Below are 21,831 nucleotides of genomic sequence, written 5' to 3'. Positions count from 1 at the left end.
ACTAAGTAGACTGTAAGAAGGGAAATATCATTAAATGTAGCTTAAGAGAACATTTACTGCTGGCTGGCTTGGGCCCCTGTGTGGGAACTGAGCCGGACCAACTGTTTTGAACACCAGGGAACAAACAAAGGTAGGAAAGTCATTTTTCCTAAAAGTGATGCAGCTAAAATAAACATGAAATAAATTTTCATGAATTTTTTGATGATGAGGGTGGTAACACTGGAACAGGGTGCCCAAAGAAGCTGTGGATGCCCCATCATTGGAAGTGTTCAAAGTCAGGTTGGACAGGGCTTTGAGCAACCTGGTCTAGTGAAAGGCCTGGCAGGGGGGTTGGACTAGATGATCTTTAGAGGTCCCCTCCAACCCAAATCATTCTGTGATTGTCTTCTAAAATTAGGCTTTCCTCCCAAGGTAAGGAAGAAGATGGTTAATAAGGGGTAGTCGATGTTTACTCTGTATCCATTCCAGCTCAGATAAAAGTGTAATGGTTCTTTAAAGAAAACACAGTCAGTAGCATGGTAGATCATAGTATTTGAAGAGTTATGCATGGTGCTCAAACTATAACAGCAGCTCAGATTACCTGATTTTCTGATATTCAAAGGCACATGCCCTGAGAGAAGCTCAGACAAGGAACAGACAGCCACGAAACATCAGTGTTGAGCAGAGGTAGCAGGCTGTTAAACAGTATTATCTATAAAAGTCAGAAAAGATTAAAGCTAGAAAAGTCTCTAGGTAACCATCCAAGAACCATGAAAGGATTGTGTGGCAAACAGGTAGATCCACTATGACCTCTCTGGGTCTCCTCAGTCTGAAGAAACACTCCGACTAGAGCAGTGCCAAGAGGGCTGTATGCATGATGCTGCCTCTTCCTCCAGCTTAAGCAAATGTGGCTGTGGGAAGACAATTTGCATTCCTGCCATCCCATCTTTTCACTTGTGCCCCTTTTCTTCCCCAGCATCTTCTTCTTTTTGCTCCTCTTCCTATGCCTTCATCTTATGTCTTAGCTGGCTAGATCACTCTTTATGGCAGCGCTGATGCCAAGTCTAAAACAGGGAGGCAGAGTAAAGCAATGCCTTTAAATAGCTCAATGCTCATAAAAGCCAGGAGTCACCATGTGCTATGCTCAGTCTCCTCTAGCAACAATGTTGTAAATTAAAGTCAGGAGCAGAAAGAGAAGCTGGATTTTCTAACTTGGCTTTTTTCTTTTTCCCTTCCCTTTTGTGTGTGCTTGTCTTAATTTATCATTCAGGAGGCAGATTCAGGTTTTTACCACAACAGTAATAACAGCAGCACTAGCTCATCATCTTAATTTCTTCTTCATCCAAAAAGAACATTTATTACCATCTTTAACACCACCTACAAGGCTTCCAAACACAACAGCTTCCCTTATTATAAGATACAAAACAAAACCAACAACCACTACTGCAGCTATGGAGAAAGGAAGTAAGAGACATGGTTAAAATCTCCCTCAACTGCTTTCCCTCCTTTTTTCTTTTCTTTTCTTTGTGGCTAATAAAGGTTTAAACTTCTGGGTTTGGGGGTTTGTTTTGTTTTATTTTGTTTTGGTTTTTAGATGTGGGTGTTTGTTGAAGGACATTTCTGCATGGCCAGACTTTAACTATTCAGTACTGTACAGTGGGTCATATAAATAAATACCTTTGACCCTCCTGACTCATTTGTTCCAGTAAAACAGGCTTAAAGCTTCTAATTAATACAGGATGCTACTATTGTCTCTCCATCCCCCACAGATGACTCTATAAACACTGTGCCATTGTTTCTTCATTATTTTCTTCTTCCCAGTGCTCTTCCTCTCACTGCTTAGCTGCCATTCCTTGGTTTATCTCCCAATGATTACTGACTTAGGAGCCCCAACCATCTCTGCTCTCCCCAGGAAGGAGCTGTTTCTTACCCTGATACTGATTTCTTTACCACTTTACTGAAGTGAAAGGCAGTCCTTTGTGCTAAAATTCAGAGTCTTTACTTTTGGTTAGATAAACCTGAGAAAATACAGTTCTTCTGATGATGACGAGATAAGGCCTGAGTGCCTTTTTATAGTTCAGATCATTCATATCCTTGCCTTCAAGGTTCTGGCCTACAACAATGGTATAATTTGTTACCCCACTCCCTTCTGGCCTTGGCAGCCACTGCAGCATCTCCATTTCTTCCCACAGCATAATTCCGCACTGTCTTCTCTGTAGCCACTTTCCTCAGAAAGACTCTATGCATGCCAGGCTCCTAGGCATCCATCCTCTCCCAATTTATTATGCCCTGCTAATATCACTGATTCTAGCCAATATAGAGCAAAAGGACTTCACCGATATTGAAACTGCAGAAGGTAAATAAGTTAGACACATGGAAACATCTTCCCATCACAAAGAAAACTTGGTGGTTTGCCTAACAAGACTGAGGAGTCTCTGTTGTTGGACACATCAGAAAAGAGACGGCAGGGACATCTGGCAGGAATGGGTTACCTGCAACGGATTATATTCTGGCAGAGAGGATGTTCTGCCTGATCTGTTGAGGTCCTTCCCAGACATAGTTCCTGATTCTGAAATAAAAATAGCAATATCTTGACTTCACCCAAGCCAGGTAAGCCTACTCTGAGTTCTGTTCAAGCAGCCTCTTATAAGCTGCGGTCAAATTACACAGGAGCCAGGCTCTTGGTAATTGTTTAACAAAAGAAGTCTGTTGTCACCACCTATGGCCCCATTGCAGGTTGCCCTTTTTATACCAGCCTTTTCCCAGATCTCTTCCCCTGCTTCTTAGTGTCTGCTCTGACTGTAAATATCTCAAGAGAAATAGCTTATGTGAAATAGTTGCCATACTACTTAGAATGGAAGATGGTCCTTTCAAGTCAGTGAGACAATTCAGGGTAATAAAATTAAGCACATACACATCTGTAAATTATTAGTGTAATAACAATGCAGATTTGAGGGACTTTGGAGACTCACATTCAGATAGCTGTAATAAGGAATTACAAATCAACACATTACATTACATTGAAGTTATACTTTTGATGACTGAAATGACATTGAAGGTTTTGCAGTTCTACAAATTAAAAATAGGGTTCTGCAGTCAAAAGTAATTTTCATTGTCATATAAAATACATTTGGTACCACTCAGAATCCTCAGGAAAGTTCCAAATGCAATTTGTGAAATTAAAATGAAGGGATGCTAAACAAAGGCACCAGACAGGGAGTTATTAATGAGGTCACCAGTGAAACATCCATTCCCAGAAGGGAATGATCAGTATCTCACTGAAGTAAAGGTAAACAAGACGTGAGATGATAGAAATTTTGATTCAAGACATTGAACTCCTCTGGCATATCCAATAAAATCAGAATGCTTTGCAGCTGACTTGAATTAGTTGCAACAGGTGAAGACCTTCAGTAGATCTGTTTCTGTCAGCAGACATATTCAAAACTTTGGCTGAAAACGATCAACAGACAGAATAGGTTAAAGTCCATCAAGTCTTACAGAAAACAGGAAGCCGCTAAAAAGAATGCAGTTATTAATTACAGAAGAATCAGTGATATTTTAAATAAGCAGAAATAGAGTGTTTAATGCAGAAATTAGTTTTCTGTGTTGGTAATCAAACAAGGAATTACCAAGCAAAACAAACAGGGTTATCTTTCAGTGTCCAACAAAATATAACCATTAAGAAAACAAACCTTATGCTATCAAAAAGGATCCTGTAAACAGTGTAAATGAAAAAGAATAGGATTTAACAGCTACTGATACTATCAATTAATAATATTTAAAGAGTATGTTTTTTCTGCAACTATATTTGTCTAATGAAAGACATCTCTCCCTTATTTTAAACATTGTTATTCCAATATCTTAACTACTGTTATGACAGCCTGAATATCTCCAAAAGGAGGAAATATACAGAATATAGCTTTGATACAACTAAACAGAAAAGATTTACCACAGTATGATGACAAGAAATTACCAACAGGAACCTGAATAACAACTCAGAATTCTTTAGATCTTGCATCAACAGCAAAGGATGTTAAGATGTGCTTGTCATATGATGCAATTCTAGGGATAAAGACTGGCTGGAAAAGGTGTCAACTGGTAATTAATGACAAGCACATGAGAAATCATTAATAAAAACTATTGCTATAGATGACTAGCTTCTCTACAAAAGAAAACAAGACTACAGCCTTAAAGTAAATACAATACCATAGTAAAAATTCGTTTGTCTTATGTATACTATATTATGCTAAAACCAAATACTTGTTAAAATATATGATAATAGCTTATAGTGTCATTGGGTTTCATTTCAGTAATGTCAGGTATAGAGCAAATTTGTTGAACAGGATGCTGAAAGTAAACCTTGGTAATATGAGAAGTGAGCCTGAGCTAGCAACACTGAAATGCCAATCTTAGAGTCCACTGCTGGGTATGCTACCTGAGCCTGATCTTCTGAGAGAACAAGGCGTACACAATCGCCACCCATCAGTCCATGTCCCTGCCACTCCACACCTAATAACATTTGGATGCGCTGGCCAATTTTTGCACTGAATTGCAAAATAATTCAGGTTGGATGAGTCCAACTCCTAAAGTATCCAAACCTAAATTAATTTTAACAATGTTTAATCACAAAATCATTCAGATTGGATGAGACCTCAAGAGGTCATCTGGTACAGTGTCAATAGCTAAACACATTTTTTACGAGTTTCAAAAAAACCTGCCATTAACATACACATGTACACACAGCTTATGCTTTGTGTCAGCTGACTGACCAACTAAGACACACATACCTGTATTAACATAGCTTTAGATGAGTCACAGCACATAGTGATGCTTACCCAGATGGGGTGGCACCTTGGGGGTGTGCAGGGTGAGTTAGGACATTGAATTGAGGATATAGAACATAAATCTGTAAGAAAATAGTTTTGAGTATTCCATTGCTCATAGAGTAAATTGTTTGCCTAAGGCATAAATGTAAGAACCGAAAACAGTAAGACCTCATTAAATGGGCTAGGGAATTATAGCATAAAATCTGACACAGATAACCTTCTAATTTCAGTTTGAAAGGCCATGTTTCATTTCTGCCTAAGAACAACTTTATAAAGTAATAATATGGATTTTTCTACTACATTTTCTGCCCACAATGAAAGGTGAATTTTTGTGCAAAGGGTTTGAGATATTGCTTGACAGGAAAAATATGTATTTCTAAAAATAAAAGCTGCTCTTTTTTACAAGCCTGATTTTCCTTCACCCAGCTATTCATCAACAATCACGTAATAATAATAAAGAATCAGAGAAACAACTGCTTTCTACAAATGCTGACTATTATTTGGATACAGAAACATGTATTATTCCTAACACTATGCTCTCTCCTAACACTATGCTCTCTCTAACACTTCTTCACTGCAGAGTGCCTTCTTAGAGGCTTGCCAAACAGTAATGTCCAGTGACATTACAAAAAGAAACAAACCTCATCCGCCCTTCATCACTCTCATTTAAACTACAAGTTATACCTCTGTATGATCTCCCTTTGCCACTCTTCAAAACATGACCATCTGGACTTGAGGAGGGATTTTATCCATCCACCGGGAAGCATGGAGGCCCCTCAACAGAAGATTTGGACTTCTTTTTACCAGGACTGTTTCCTTTCCTTAGTGCTGGCAGTGGGATCACGTGGCAACTCAGCTGAAGATGTAACCAGATGAAGATACCATCTGTTTCTCCTGTACTCAGTAACTGGATCAGACTCAAGTATGTAGCACCTTCGGGTGTAGCTACATCTACAGACAGCAGCTGATGCTACCCGGTGTTTCTCCAGAACAGTTTAATCAGGATGAGAACTTCTCTCCTAAGTGAAGCTAACTGTCAAGCCTTCTACTGATGTGTAGAGAAGAACACCTCAGATCTCCTAGATGTTGGGGTCTCATCCTGACATTCTTTGATATGAACGCTCATGGTGAAGGCTTGCCTGTACCATCAGGAGCACTATTGTGACCTTTCATTCCATAACTGAGCTTGTGCCACTGTGTGGAGTGTTCCCATAGCACTCCGGAGAATTTTCTTGCAAGACTTTCTCAGCAGAGTGCATTTCTTTACCCAGCAGGCTGTCTTGAACTGTCTCCAATCTCTCTGGATCCCAAAATGCTGGAACACGTATCTGCCAAACTATCGCTGCTATCAGTAGTTATTTCTGCTCAAAAGCTGTTAAGACATAAACTTCGCTCTAGCCTGATGACTTGCACTTTACTAGGAGCCAGAATTTCAAAATGCCTAGGAAAATACTCCATGCTTTGTAAACATCATACGAGTCTAATATTTTTTATGTTCCAAAGTCTGTTAATACTGGTGTTAGTCTGCCTTGTGTTTTAGCTTCTGAACCAACTCTGCCTGTATCTTAGCATACTCTGTTGCTGTTGTGCCAGCCAAGAATGAATTTTTTAAGTATGTCTACACTGCAGCCAGAGCTGTGACTGAATCCTACAGAAATGTATACAAGGCAGCTTTAACATAAGCAGGTTGGGTATATAGAAGAGTATAGCTGAAATAGCAGGGAGATTACATATGGGCTGGAGATACACTAGTTTCTGTGGTGAGGCTAGCAAGTGACTCAAAACTCACTGGGCATCCTTGAGACAGCGAGCGAGTAATAAAGAAAATCAGTAAGTACACATGGGCTTCCCTGACCTGTATGAATGAGGGGCAGAATGATAAACACTGGAATATTTTGGTGAAAAAAAAATTATGCCAGTGTTCTTGTATGCCAGTGTTCTTGTGATTTTATAAATCACAGATAATTTGATAAGTGATCATGCTTAGAATCTTAAGCAATCCAGAGAAAGCAATGACGATTAATTGGATAGCAAAAGACAAATTTCCTGTCACTCCCTGAAGGTTTTGCCTTGATTGGAGATCAAATTCGTTGTCTGGTAGGACAGCTTTGAAAGTCACAAACAATTCAAACAAATCCTGATGCTTTCTTGGCTGAGTGCAGATTTTTGTCACCTTAATAGATTAAATTTATCAGATTCAAGCTAAGACCTCTTGAGTATTGTCTAGAAATGGCACACTTACCCTTTAATCACATAATTGAGTAATTTAGGACCATTACTCAATCTATTCTTAGCCTTTTAGAGAATGTATTTAGAAATTTTACCATACAAATTGTGACCCAAGGACAGCATTGGCTGTGCTTACAATAGTCTGTTATGCTCATCTCAGAAGGCATATAATGGAGTGACATAAGCCCTGCAGAATCTTGCAGGGGTCAGATGGCCTGGAAACATACTGGAAATATGAATGACTCATCCAGTGTTCAAAGTTTTCCTCCCTTGGACCAAAGGAACAACAACTTATATGTTTATGGGAGATGCCAGGATCACACGCTAAAAAGATAAGTGATTGCAGTGGGATGATCTTGGCTGCCGGTTGTTCACCAAGGTGCTCTATCCCTCCCCCTCCTCAGCTGGACAAGGCGGGGAAGAAAACATGAGAAAAAGCTCATGGGTCAAGACAAGGATAAGCAATTACTGTCACAGGCAAACAGATTTGACTGGGGGAAATTGGGAAATTAATTTATTTCCAATCAAATCAGAGTAGGATAGATAAGAACAAAGCTAAAGACACCTTCCACCCACCCCTCCCTTCTTCCTGGGCTCAACTTTACTCCCAATTTCTCTACATCGTTTCTCCTCGGCAGCACAGAGAGATGGGGGAGTTGCAGTCAGTTCATCACATGTTGTCTCTGCCCCTCCTTCCTCCTCACACTCTTCCCCTGCTCCAGTGTGGGGTCTCTCCCACGGAAGACAGTCTCCACGGACTTCTCCAATGTGTGTCCTTCCCACAGGATGAAGTTCTTCACAAACTACTTCAGTGCGGATCCTTTCCCTGGGATGTAGTCCTTCAGGAACAGACTGCTCCAGTGTCAGTCCCTCATGAGGTCAACAAGTCCTGCCAGCAAACCTGTTCCAGTGTGGCCTCCTCTCTCCAAGGGTTCACAGGTCCTGCCAAGAGCCTATTCCAGCACAGGCTCTCTATGGGGTCACACATTCCTACAGGACACATTCACTGCTCCAGTGTGGGGTCCTCCATGGGCTGCCAGGTAGACATCTGCTCCAACATGGACCTCCATGGGCTGCAGGGGGACAACCTGCTTCACCATGGTCTTCACCACAGGCTGCAGGGCAATCTCTACTCTGGCACCCGGAGCACCTCCTCTCCTTCCTTCTTCACTGAGCTTGGTTGCTTGCAGATTTGTTTCTCTCACATATTCTCACTCCTCTCTCTGGCTGCAGTTGCTGTTGTGCACCATTTTTTTCCCCCTTCTTAAATACATTATCACAGAGGTGCTACCACTGCTGCTGATGGGCTCAGCTGCCCTTGGCCATGGGCAGCTCTGTCTTAGAGCTGGCTGGAACTGACTCTATCAGACATGGGGGAAGCTTCTGGCACCTTCTCACAGATGCCACCCCTGCGGCCTCCTGCTATCAAAACCCACATAAGCCCAATACAGTGGTCGAAAGCTAAGTGGTCTTCAACCAACTATTTCCACCCAAAAGGCAACCCAGATTTCTTCAGATAAATCTTCCATACATTCAAATTATTTTAGTATAGGCCTGCTGTGATCTTACAGACAGACAAGGATTGTCGGGCTGTCGCTCTCTCCATCTCTGTACCAGGGATAGAGAGGGTGGAACCCCTAAGACTACTTAAAAACATCTAAACTGTTTTCTTATTCCACTGATTAAACATAAAGCAGACTGTATTCACTAACACAGGAACCATAATTTCCTTTTTTAAGATTCATGTAGGTATTTCATGTGTTATAACTCAATGCTTGTTCTGTGGTTTGTGGCTTCCCTGCCTAGTTAAAAATGTTCTTGATTGAGTTGAATTGTGGATGTGGTTAAACTTATTGCTTCCTCTTTCCTTGAATAATAGCTTCCAACGCTCCACTACAGTCTTGATATTGCTGCACAGCTCAGTACATTGCATTCAGAGCCAACTAGGCTTTTTCTTTATAAATCAGCATTTTGAGGAATCTCAAAATATTATGACTGGAGTTTTTCACTCTTGTCCTCAAAGAAAATATGATTTTTTGGGAACTGTTTTATAAAATTATCTTTATTTAATTACAAGATATTAAGCATGACAAAAAGTATTTTTTTTTACATTAGAAATTTTTCTTGCATTTTTGCACTTAAGAAAAAATCAAGTACTTTTAAAAAAACTTCATATTTCTCAAAGCTACAAATTGCTCTTTCTGTCATCAGGCTCATTTTCCCTATCCCCATGCACTTGGGTGGAGCACCTAAGAGATGGTTTCTGTAAACAAACAAGTTGACAAATTGCTTTGTCAACCACTAAAGAGAGCTGCAAGCACCATCACTCCCAACTCATCCAGCCTGCAAGACAGGACTGCTCCAATTGTCTTTTTGCAAACTGCTTTTTTATCTATCACAGAGACTACTGATAACTTTCATGCAATTTAGTAAAATTCTTATAAGTTAAACCTAGAATTTTCCCACTACAATGGCAAGGCTTAATTGGAAACTTAGGGGTTTGTATCATCTGAGCTTTTGAAGAGGGATTCTTGAGTATTACCAACATACTTTTTACTCCATTAAGTTAATTCTTCCTTTCACTTAAACAGATAAACTAACTTTGCCAGTATACTTGTTTGGCTAAAAGGGAGAAGATTCTCTTTTATGAATGATTCGTTTCAAGGAAAGATTGATTTATACTTAAACTAGTGGGTCCTCTCAGCAGTAAGTGAGAGATTACATTACATGTTCGGTTTATCACACATTTGTAAAGCTTACCACACAGCAACACTCCACATGTTCTACAACTGCAATAATATTTAGTTGCAGAAAATTCTTCAGTTTAGAGCCAGCATAAATATCCAAAGTATACAGTTTTCCTCTATAAAACGGATGGGCTATCACACACACTGCAGCTATGCTGGTTCTGCTGCACAATGCAATTCCTTGTCCTTGGAAACCGACCTAAATCTCTTATATCAAAGCTGTTATGGGCAGGCACTTCCACTATTTCAAGTGCAGATGCAACTATTACTAGAAAGTATGCTTTTGGGTGGATGTGTCATGCTACTAAGCCCTCACAAAGTCAACAGTGCTTTCATGCAGCCAGCTTCTTGTCTCACTTCACACAGACATACTCTCAAAAACACCCTTAAAACTTTTGCCAGAAAGAAGACTCCCACTAACAACAAACAGACGTTGCTATTTGGCTTGCCCACATTAAAATTTGAATAATACTATCAACAGAAACATATTAAAAATGCTTGTCCAGCATAGCTGTGTTAAGCACAATACTTAATAGCAATTTCAGGACACCTAAAAATACTCCTGATGCTACAGTACTTTGAAGCATGCTATTTAATATCCTCCTCCCTTCATCTTAACTACTTTAAGGAGTAGGTTAACTGAAAATTCAATAGCCTTTGGACAGAAATAATCTTGCAACAGCAGCTGTTGGGAATGGACCAAACTTTAAATCAGGCTTCCCAGATGAGACCTGGTTTTCTCCAAAACACTTTGTACTAGAGCAAGTATATCCATGGCATTCAAAGATTTGGATCCAGAAGGGTATAATTTCAGTTCAGCCTGCAGCACACTGTAGGAGTCACACACAAGATGCTGGAATGTTTGAACAAACACTTAGAGCAGAACCTCTGTTCTTGTTCACAACATCAGCATGCAAAAGACAATTTAGGCAGCACTGGGTGAGATCACTTTGCAATGGTTCAGGTTATTCATTCCACAAAGGATCCAACCTTTTACATCCAGCAATTGCTAATCCACCACACACGTGTACAAGTAAGGACATACTGCAGTTCCATAGGGTTTAATCCCATCACCAGTCCAAAACTGCATTTATTATGCATGCATCAGCCTAGGCAGGCTAACTTTTCTGCTGAATTTGGATTCTGCAGTTTCCCTTTTCTCCCAATGCCAACCTGAACTGAGATCATGTCTGAGAACCGGCAGATACAGGCTCAGGGAAATGATACTGCAAGGCAGAAAAAGCACAGAATAACTCCTGAAAGTTTGCAAACCTACTCTGGCTTATTAATTCAAGATCTTATTAAATATCACTGCTTGGAGACTGCCCAGGGATAGCAATGACTCAAAGTATTCCCTGCCTTAAAAGTTCTGGCACTTAACCCAGTTCTTACCAAAAAATTAGGACATCAATTGAATTCCTAACCTTACATTTCAGCTCACTAGTGACAGGACGCTTGTGCCTCTCAAAAAGCTTTGGCTCTATAAAATGTAATAATCCAGCTTGTTGGCTGAGTAACTGCTACTTTCAACAGCTCTGTTCGTAAGTTTAACTAGGCCTCTCGTGCAGTTTCCATGATAGTCATGAGATCCTCGCAAGCTGAAGTGCCATGTCCTTGGCAGCAGCGTGGCAGCAGTTCTCTTCTCTCCAGACAGATCAGGTTTTTTTTTCGGAGACACTCCCCAGTAGTTCTTTCAGTTGCCACAAACTCAGCACCTTTTTAAAGTGTGACCTGGGAAGCAACCCCAGGTCAGGCTGATTGGGTACTACTTAGTGATGAAGATGTATGCTTCACCACAAGCCCTGCTCAGAAGGCAATTTAGGCCAAAAAATGTAACTTTAATTTTTTTGCTTGTTTATTGGGTAGAAATCAGTGATGTAATTCGTTTAACCACCCTTAAGAACAATTCACCAACATCTGAAAAGCCTGCCTTTTATACTCACAAGTTATGCATGTCCCCCAATACAGAAGTTCCTATGAAGGCTACTCAGCGTTCCTCGATAATGTGATTCTGAAGAATTGCAATTTCCTACCAGGTTTTTCTGTAAGGGCACAATTTTGACAAAATATAATAGCTCTTGAGAGTTGATGGCACAGCTTTTCAGCTACATGAAAAGAGGCCTATCGGAAACTTGATTATAGCTGACTGATTTTCAGACTCATTTTCAGCCAGCTCCCAAATGTTACATTTACCCAACATCTACTTTAAATCATACCAGCTTGCCCCTCTGCTATCTAGGAACAGCCAGGCTAATACTTCTTCAAAGACCTTGGTCTCTACAGTAATATACCTGAAATACACTCTGATCCTTTGGCTGATGAGAAATTTTGAATCTATGTTTACTTCTCTTAAGCCTGGTGATACAGATACATGTATACTGTTCCATCTTCATTGTTTTAATTTTTCTTTCATGCATTGCTAAAGACAAAATTGGATTGCTGCTTACATTCACCTACGGAAAATTTGTTTCTGAATGCTTAACAGTAAGAGACTGTATTTACTCCACCAATGTATTCTTTGCTTTCTTGCTTGGTCAATTCACGTGGGGTATAATCAAATCTTCCAGATCATTTCACAGGTGCTTTGATCTGGTGTTGAAATTTATCATAACAGAAAAGACTGCTGCTGAGATGCAGAACATACATCACCCTTAGCTTTAGAATGCAGTTATGGTTCTTCCTGTGCCTGCTGAGCCACGATTTCCTCCTTTTTCCTAGCAGCTGTGACTTCAGGCATTCAAGATGTAACCTCGATTCTCCTGCATATACGACGTTGCTATGTTAATGATCAGAGAATGTTTGGCTTGCCAGAGGCCCTCCTCAAATACTTTAGGACAGGATGCTAGTCAATACGGTAACTTTAGAAAAAAGCTGTGACTCACTCTGGCTTCCCTGGCAAACTCAACAATATTTTATTTCCCCAGTGCTTCCTCTAATTTGGAGCAGGCCAACAGCATCACAGATGGGCCAATGCATATTGTCTACTGATCTTATTTGTGATGCAAGTATTTCGGAATTGTTATAGCAAAAAGTAATCTTTTTTCATTTATGAATAGGAGAAACGGAGTATCCCAAAGGGCACCAGGAAACCGGCCCTTGGCCTTGGAATCGCAGGGGACTAATCATTCCTTTCAGACATGGTTATGGGAGTTGTCTGTGCTGGCTTACTGTGCTCTGCAATACACTTGGAAACCTCAGAGAGCACTGTAGGCACTGCCAATTCTTAAGTAGGACTGGCCAACATAACCATAAAATGCTGTATCTCAGGGCAGTTAACTTCAGTTACAAAAGTACACAGTTGCCCAAGACAGCTATTTAAGAGTATGCCCTTGTCTCCAGGTCTCATCACAGACGCTGCACTCTTTCACAGCCAAACCACAAGCAAACTTCTGCTGCACGGTGTCCCACTAGGTGCTCTTAATAACGGATCTTTGAAGTATTTTGGTGCAACCTCTAGAAAGAATTAAGTCACACAACTAAAACAAGCTGCTGAAGCACCACATCCTTTCCGGTAACCATGCAGAAAAGCACTTTACGAGAAGAGCAGAAACAAATCCTTTGCAATCATCGTTTCCCTGGGAGAGGACCCGTCGCCTGGATGTACCTCCATACTTAAAACCTCCTGCCAGCTCGGGGTCAGAGGCTCTGGAAAGCAGCTCTGGTGGGGCAGGCTACTGGGGAGGGGCCAGGAGAGCCGCAGTGCCGGACCGCTGACATAAAGTTAACCGCCAGGCCGGAGCCAGGCACAGTCTGGCGACGCCTCGGGGGGCGCCCGCAGCAGAGGCCGTTGCCCCAGGAGCCACGGCGCCGGCAGGACAGAGGCCGCAAACACCACCCTAGGCCCGGCGCGGCCACACCCCCTAACGGCCACAGCCCGGCACGTGTCCTTCCCAGCATGCCGCGCGCGCCGCGCGAACGGCAGCGTCGTGCGTCCGCGGGAAGGGGCGGGGCACCGCCCTCCCACCGGGAGACGGCGAGCGTGGCGGCGGAGAGGGGGCGGGGCTGGGAGGCTCCGCCCGCCTCCCTCCGCCGGAGAAACCGGGGCGACAGCCAATGGGGAAGGCGGCCGCCGGGGCGGAGGGGCGGGGCGTCGGGAGGCGGTGAAGGGGCGGGGCCGAGGTGCCGCAGCGCGACCGCCGCCGCCGCCGCCGCTTGTAAACAGATCCCGCCCCACGTGACGCGGCGCGCGGAGTACCTGTGCGGCGGCATCGGGCACCGTCCGCCGTGGCGGCGGGTCCGTGAGCAGAGGCGGCGACGGGGCGATCCGTCGGCGGCGGGCTCCGAGCGGAGAGGAGGTGATAGGGCTCCGTCTTCCTTCCCCACCCCCCGCCACCTCCCTGGCGGCTCCTCTGGGGACCCAGCGCATCCCCCGGCCTCGGCGCCTTCCCCGTTCCCCCGCCGCGAAGATGGCCGGTGGTGGGCGGTGAGGCGGGGCTGCGAGGGAGCCGTTGCCGGCCGACAGGGCGGGCGGGGGGCGGCGGCTGACGGGACAGGAGCGGGAGGGTGTGTATAGGGGGGGAAAGCCGCGCAGCGCCATGTCCGCCTTCGCCCTGGAGGAGACGCTGGAGGCCGACTGGGTGGCCGTCAGGCCTCACGCCTTCCAGGAGCGGGAGAAGCACAAGTTCGTCTTCATCGTGGCCTGGAACGAGATCGAGGGCAAGTTCGCCATCACCTGCCACAACCGCACGGCCCAGCGCCAGCGCAGCGGCTCCCGCGAGCTCCGCCGCGGCGGCCGCGCCGCCCCCGAGGCCAGAGCCGCCCCCAAGGCCGGCAGCCCCACGGCGCGCAGGGGCCCGGCCTGGGGCACCGAGTCCGCTCTGCCGCGGGGCTCCCCGCATCCCCGCGCCGAGGCGTTGCCCAAGAGCTCGCTGCGCGCCAAGGGCAGCCCGGCCCGGAGGCCGCAACGGGGCCCGGAGGCGGCAGGTGCCGCCGAAGAAATAGAAGTGCTGGAGCTGGGGAAGGAGGAGGCCTCGCCGCTGCAGGCGGGCGAGCCGGCCGCTCCCGACGCGGAGCCCGCGGGGGAGGAGTGCAGCTGGGCCGGCCTCTTCTCCTTCCAAGACTTGCGGGCAGTGCACCAACAGCTGTGCTCGGTGAACTCGGAGCTGGAGCCCTACCTGCCTGCCTTCCCCGAGGAGCCCTCGGGCATGTGGACGGTGCTCTTCGGAGCCCCGGAGTTATCTGAGCAGGAGATGGATGACCTCTGCTACAAACTGCAAGTTTACTTGGTCCACAGCTTGGATACCTGCGGCTGGAAGATCCTTTCGCAGGTGCTCTTCACTGAGACTGACGACCCTGAAGAGTATTACGAGAGCCTGAGTGAGCTGCGACAGAAGGGGTACGAGGAGGTGTTGCAGCGGGCCCGCAGGCGAATCCAGGAGGTGAGGCTACAACGTGGTCCAGATATCTCCACTTTAGTGTTACCTCTTCCTTACTCTGTGGCTTCTTTAGCTGTTCTCTGTAGCTGCTCCCTTCTACCTTTGCAGTGTCTGTTGAACCATGGGACAAAAAAAAGTACAGGAACACTGTTTAACTTAAAAAAAACAAACCAAAAACCAACAAAAAGCCTTGAAAATCTAAGTGAGAAAATGAGGCTTAACCTTTCCAAGGTCTCTAGAGCCAGGATTTAAGAAGGTGCAGATTTCCCATGTCATCTAAGTGTGGCTCAGTACTTTTCTCTGTGCAATTGAATGTGGAGGTTTGTGAACCAGATTTTTGTTCTTGTGCTGCTTTGCACCAGGATGTGTTGGAGGCCGAGTTGTTACGTTTAGTGGGAGCAGCGACGTGGTGTTTATGTTGACAGTACAGTTTAGGCACTTGAGGCCAAAATATTTCAGGTTCCTACAGGCTCTGAGTGCTGAATCTGGTAGTTCAAGTGAGATGATGTTTTCCACTGAAATTGGAGGAACCACAGCTTTTGTTCAGCTGGTAAGTTGGGATTTTAAAAAGCAGATTGCCTAGTCCTAGTGAGTATTTGCTGCGTTTCCATTGCTAGTCTCTGAGAAGACTTGGGTGTTTCAGGATGCTCCATCTGTCTTTCTCATTCCATCTATTTAGAGAAAAGTAGTTGAGGAGTTTCTACTAACTTCTAGTGTCAGTGTGTGAGAATTTTTTCACATCTCTGTGGGCTGAGGTGTAGGAGGATCCACGTTTTTCCAGGAGGATATTACACTTGTGTTTGTTTTCAGTGGCCTTGATCCAGAATGCACCAGGATCTGTCTAGGTGTGACTGTGTGTATGAATCAGGTTATGGAATTTTGTATTTTTGTGGACACCATCTAAATTCTGTTGTGTGTGGATAGGTCAAGTTTGGCTGCTTCTGCTCCCTGCATATATCCTGACAATGTGTGTTGGTGAATGTTTTGTCCTTGATTGGGAGTATGAGTATATCTGCTTGCTGTCTGTTTTGATGGCATAGTTTTGAATCTTTGTAGGATTCGGGCTGAGCTTTTCCTTAGTGACTGGAGTTAGAGTGTGCGAAGATTGTTTCATCAACGATGAAATCATGGTAAGGGCATCCAAGTTTAGCATTGTAAGTTACAAGTTTATTTCCAAACTGTTGTGTTAGGATATATCATTGGGATTTTCCTTTTTTTTTTTTTTTTTTTTCCATGGCTATCTAATTAATCCTCGTTAGTTTTGGTATGCAACTGGTTATTAGTCTAATAGTTTTCTGCAATAATTTTTATTCCAGAGAATATGAAAGCATATTCTCATCCGCTTTTCTCTCTTAGGCTGCATGAATGCTTGAGACCGTGTGCTTAGATTCACTTAGCCTTCAGCTCAGTGGTTTTTACAAGGAGCTGAACAGGACAAGAGAACTTTGTTAAATGTGTGGAGTTTGGGAACTGGGTACCTAACTCAAAGTGTGTAGTGTTTTTGAGGAAACACTAATTCGGAATTACTGTACAAGAGTTATTTGTTTCTTGAAGAATCTCAACTTCTATTTTGTTAGCACCAGTACTGTTGGCAAAAAAAAATAATTGGCTATCAAGAGGCAATGCAAGCTTTATCCATCAAGATCTCTAAACTACAACATCCTACACTCTGTTAACGTTCAGAACTTGGTGCCGACAAAATGGCAGAGCCTATTTGTGTATTTGACTACAGTACAACCTTCTTTTCCCATGGTAACCAATCCAGTAGTATACCTAAAGTCAGTACAGCTGTGCTGCTGTCACTGTCAGTTGTGTAAACTGATCCTTCTTTATAATTAAAGGTAGTTCATGTTTAAGGAAATAAACCAATAGAATGACCTGTTCTTTCCCTTTTGGCTCTCAGGTTTCTTTTTTCCTTACCTGTTAGTGGTTTACTTGGTCCACAGGAAATGTCTTTCTTTTAAGCAAATACTGGTATTGTTTGTCATTGCAATTCTAGGCAAATGAAGCAGTGGATGATGGGTACTGCTTGGTATTTCTGAAGTAAAGGAGAGAACCTACTGAATCAATGTTTCATCTCTCACTTCACTTTTCCATCTGTGCTTGAAGTCTGCCTGTTAGCTGATTGCAGGAATGTTGGATTCCTGTAATTTTAAATTATTTTACATTTTACAAGAACTTTTTGGGAAAAGGGGAAGGGATTGAGCAGCATTGGCAACTGGAATGGTATCAAGGAGCATAATGAATGTTGAGGGGCTTCATTAATACAGAATTGTGCAAAAACCAAGAACTCTAAGACTTCAGCTTAACATCTTGAAATATGCATCTGTGGTTTATAATTATTTCATAGATCTCTCTTTTCCAGGATGAATTCCTCTGTGCAGTTAGACAATACTTGAAAAATGCTTGCAGTGTCTGTTAATTACATTCTTTGGAGTGGAGAAGCGAAGTGAGCAACAAAACCTCTCATGTTCCTTGTTTCAGCATCCCCTACTTGGCCATCTGTTGCTTTCCATGAGTTACACACAAGCCAGTTTATTTTCGCAGCAGTTAATAATTGTTGCTCTTTGTAGCAGTCATTTTTATCTGTCCCAGTTACAAACCTTTAATAAGCCAGAAAAATATTGCAAGTAGAAACAGATTCAAGATGGGGAATAAAAACAATTGTAGAGGAACTGTAAGACCTGAAATTAATTTCTTCTCCATAATTTGCAGTTTTGAAATAGCATATATTTTTTGTCAAATAAAATCATTAGTTCTGGAATAGTGTAGAATTTAACTTGTGTTAGTTTATGTTAAAGTGAAAACTTCTATTTAAAGGAGTAAATATTGTTCTACCTCAGTTTTGAAGATGAATAAACACTTGTTTGGAGCCCTTTTTCATTAAGTTTATGCCTGTTAAAAGAATTCCTCTTTTGCTCAGCTACAAGTCTGAGCTCCCAAATAATAGAGACATAATAACAGAATCAGTTAATGACCGGTTAAAAAGATGTTATTTCAACAGAGAGGATGACACTGAATTCTTATTTGGCAGTCCAGCTTCTTGGCCAGTGTTTCCAAAATCTTAAACTTTGTGTCTGGAAGGCAGAAAAAGTTCTCTGTACTCTTGTTCCTGCAAGTTTCCTGCAAGTTTCTGTGTGTTTCTTCATAGAACATGAAGGAGTTTTTTCTAGGCTAGGTGTAAATTTTTGGGAGTATAGCAATATCAAAGGTGGTGTTATACCTCTCTGTTAGTGCTGTGTTGGCAAAAGGTAGAATGTAGTCACAGCTTTGCTGAATAAAAAAAGGTGTTAGTATAAACTGTGATTAAAAGGTTTGGTGGCTTAATCACTCCAACAAACATATTCAGCTGTATGCTTATTCTTTTCCTTGCTCTTGTATAGTGATTTGTGAGTTTGGGAAGCTTATCTTTGCGTTACATGTGTACTTCAGTATCTTTGAATTTATGGTACTTGTGTGAATCTCCGTGTTTCTTATAGCTCTTAATTTTCGTGGCAGTCTGAATCTGGGCAGGTGATAACACATTGGATTTTGAATGCCAGTTATAAAACTGTACAGAGTCTTGCTTTCTTTTTTTTGTTGCCCTCTAAAATCTATGAACAGTCTGCAGGCAAACTGTTAAAGACCATTTTGAATCTCTTTTCTGCATGTGTTCTTTTGAACTGCTTTAATAGGAAAAGTTCAGAAAGACTTTCTAGTGATGATTAAATTCTGAAGAAATTCTGAGAGCATCTTAGTTTCTGTAGATAACCTAAGACTGCTTTGGGAGTGAGGACCCACTGATATTTTTAGTCTCCTTCCCCTGTACACTGGAATGTTTTACTAAGCACCAGAATAGCCCTTGGAATTGCCCTTTTGTCTTACATTGATTGGCTTAATTTTCTTTTGATTCAAAGGGCTAGAAAGGTTAAGAAAAATTTAAATAAAAATCTTTTATCTATTTTGTTACTGTAACAAGTTGTATGAGAAGAAAATACAGGTTTTTGTGACAAATGTATGGTCACTTCCTTTATTTCTTAAATCAGCAAGTATACAATTTTTTAAAATTACTTGCACAATTTTAGTATGGAAATATTTTTGTTTTCAATGAAATGTGATTGTTAAATCACACAAATTGCTAAGTAATTGGTTTGGTTATAACTAATGGAATTTCACATTTGTTGCTTTCCAAGGGTGCTGGCACACATTTCTGCTTACATCAAAAAAAGGTAAATAGGTTATTCTTTTGTTTTGTTGAACCTGTTCTAATATTTTAGAGAAAATGAATATTCAGGATCAGCTCCATAACTAGGAGAATTTTATTTCCTTGCTTTTGTCTATGTGCATTCAGTTCTAAAGTAAATGTGTATATGGTAGATAGTGGGGCACTATACAAAAAATGCAAGTTTTCCAGAGGTAAGGTGACCTGTTTCTGTTCAGTGATATACTGCTAGGCACATTGTGATTTAAAGAGAGATTTCAACGTCAAACTTTTAAATAATGCAAAAGTAAATAATATTAAACACTACAAAGAGCTATTCAGTGTTTCAGTAATACAGAAATAAATGCTAGTGGTCACGTTTCCATCAAAACCAGTGTAATATCTTTCTATGCAAGAAGCAAAGAAAACAGTGTCTTGTATGTTAATTGCAATCGCTAAGATTTATAAGGTGTCTCAGCAGAGAATACTGGCTCAGATTTAACTTTGGGAGTGGAGAGGATTAAAATATGATATACTGGATTTTTTTTCTTATTGACATAAATAGAGCAGAGTTAAGACTATTGTTGCACATTCTGGAAATCTAATGCAACCAATAAAAGTTTTATTTGAAAGCATCTTTTTACATACTCATTATTTGTAGTGTTAACAGTTGTTTCCAGTAAACCTGTTTTGATTCACTTCTAAATACTTTGTAAATATGCTGTTTAAGTACAGTACCAGTACAGTAACTGTGAGTTAGTATTAACCAAAATACAGTATGTCAGCAGCAAGTTCTTAGGAGACACGTAGTAATAGTACTCTGGCTCATACTTGTCCAGCCAAAGATATTTTCTCCCTTATCAGCCATCATCTTTTTATTTATCCAATTTGCAGCTGGACTTATTAGCGGTAATTTCTGTTTTTTACAAACTAATCCTAAGTTACTAAATAATACAAAGGCTTGGCATTTTAGGCATTGGAAGTGCACACCTAACTCACTCTGCAAGGATCAAACCCAATAGCAAGGATACTGCAATATATTTTCAGATAAGCAGAAGTAAATGTGGAGTGGATCTCCCTTTCCCCTTCTCTGCAAATAATGAAAATCTAAGTCACATGGATATTTTGCTTTCAGTGAATTTCTGAAACGTATTCTGTATATGTAAATCCATGTTACAAGTTAAACGCTTGGTGATGGCGTCCGATACTACTGTAAGTGAGGTAGAGAGGGCTATCAGTTGAGATTCTTGGGCCCTTGTAGTAGCAAGGATAGTTAAATTCACAACACCTTAGTCATATGGTGGACTCACAGTTGCTAAAAGCCCAAGATGTAATTACATACCATTTTAAAATACATGCTTTAAAATGGCTTCTAGGAATCCCATATTTAAAGTACATTATAGCATATTAACATAGTATTTGCTTTTCTCTTTAGTCTGTGTCTTAAGTCCAAAGCAAAATGATAATTCACTTTTTAATTGAAAAATCTTCTCTCTTATCCTTCTTCCATTTGATACCTTCTTAAGCAAATGTTTTTGTTTTGGTTTGTTTTTTTTCTACTGCTCTTCTCTTTTACTTCTGTTTTATAGGTAGCAGAAAATTGTTTCAGAAATTTACAGACTTGTGATCATACGTTAATTAGATTTTTTGTTTGTTTTTTGTCAATCTTTTTGTGTTGTCTCTTTTTCAGTCACAGTAGGATACTTGTTTTGGATTTGAAGTTTGGTGGGTTTCTTTTTCTCCCCTCTCCCCCCACCCCCCAGTGCGTTTATGGCATATATATATATGTAGATAGACTTCATGCATTGTTTTATTAATGCCTTAAGTTTGACAAGAGCTAGCCGAAGATGATAAATACTACTGCTATATCTGAAAATAGCAGACTGTTTAAAATAACGTACCTTTCTTCAAAATGTGTACAAATTATACATACACAAAGAAAAAGATGTCTGCTTGAAAAGTTAGGTCTTCTATGACAGAACTTAAGTCTTACATGAAAAATAAGAGTTCATTCTGTAGAATATAGCAATACTGTTCAGTATGATCCTAGTCAACAAGCTTAGACTTAATTTTTAGAAAGTGAAGACAGAAGATTTCCAGTCTCATAGTGCTTTTCCTTGTCCAAGTACCTGGGGGAAAAAAAAAGGAAATAAAAAGCATTATATTCTCTGTTTAACTGTCGGAACTGGGAATGGGGAACCATTTGTTTCTTGTAATTGGGGGAGTATTCTGTTGATTATTTCATTTTATATTCCCTTTCAAAATTTGAATTGTTTTGTTCCCCAAGATGGATAGACCTTCCTCTCTATTTTTTTTTTTTTTGTTTAAAGTTGTTCTTGTTGATATGCAAGTGCAGCATTTTCATATGCCAGAATATTGTAAAGAGGTGTGTACTACCTTGTAATAAACACTCTGTAATGCATTATGCTCTGCAAGATTCACAGCTCACTTAATAATTTCGCATTTAGAGGAGGTGTTGGGTTGTCTTTTCTTTG

General features: G+C 41.6%; 1 protein-coding gene across 1 annotated transcript in view; it reads left to right on the top strand.

The window, feature by feature from the left end:
• The first annotated feature begins 14,316 nt into the window (after positions 1-14,316).
• Positions 14,317-21,831, top strand: part of JMY (junction mediating and regulatory protein, p53 cofactor) — a 60,042-nt gene continuing 52,527 nt past the window's right edge. Inside the window, exon 1 of the mRNA XM_074166160.1 lies at positions 14,317-15,159. Coding sequence (XP_074022261.1) covers positions 14,317-15,159 — 843 coding nt within the window. The remainder of the gene's footprint in view (positions 15,160-21,831) is intronic.

Source organism: Numenius arquata, chromosome Z, assembly GCF_964106895.1.
Source record: "Numenius arquata chromosome Z, bNumArq3.hap1.1, whole genome shotgun sequence".
Classification (NCBI taxonomy): Eukaryota; Metazoa; Chordata; class Aves; order Charadriiformes; family Scolopacidae; genus Numenius; species Numenius arquata.
The sequence above is the reverse complement of the archived record's forward strand: the minus strand, read 5'-3'. Positions and strand labels throughout refer to the sequence as shown.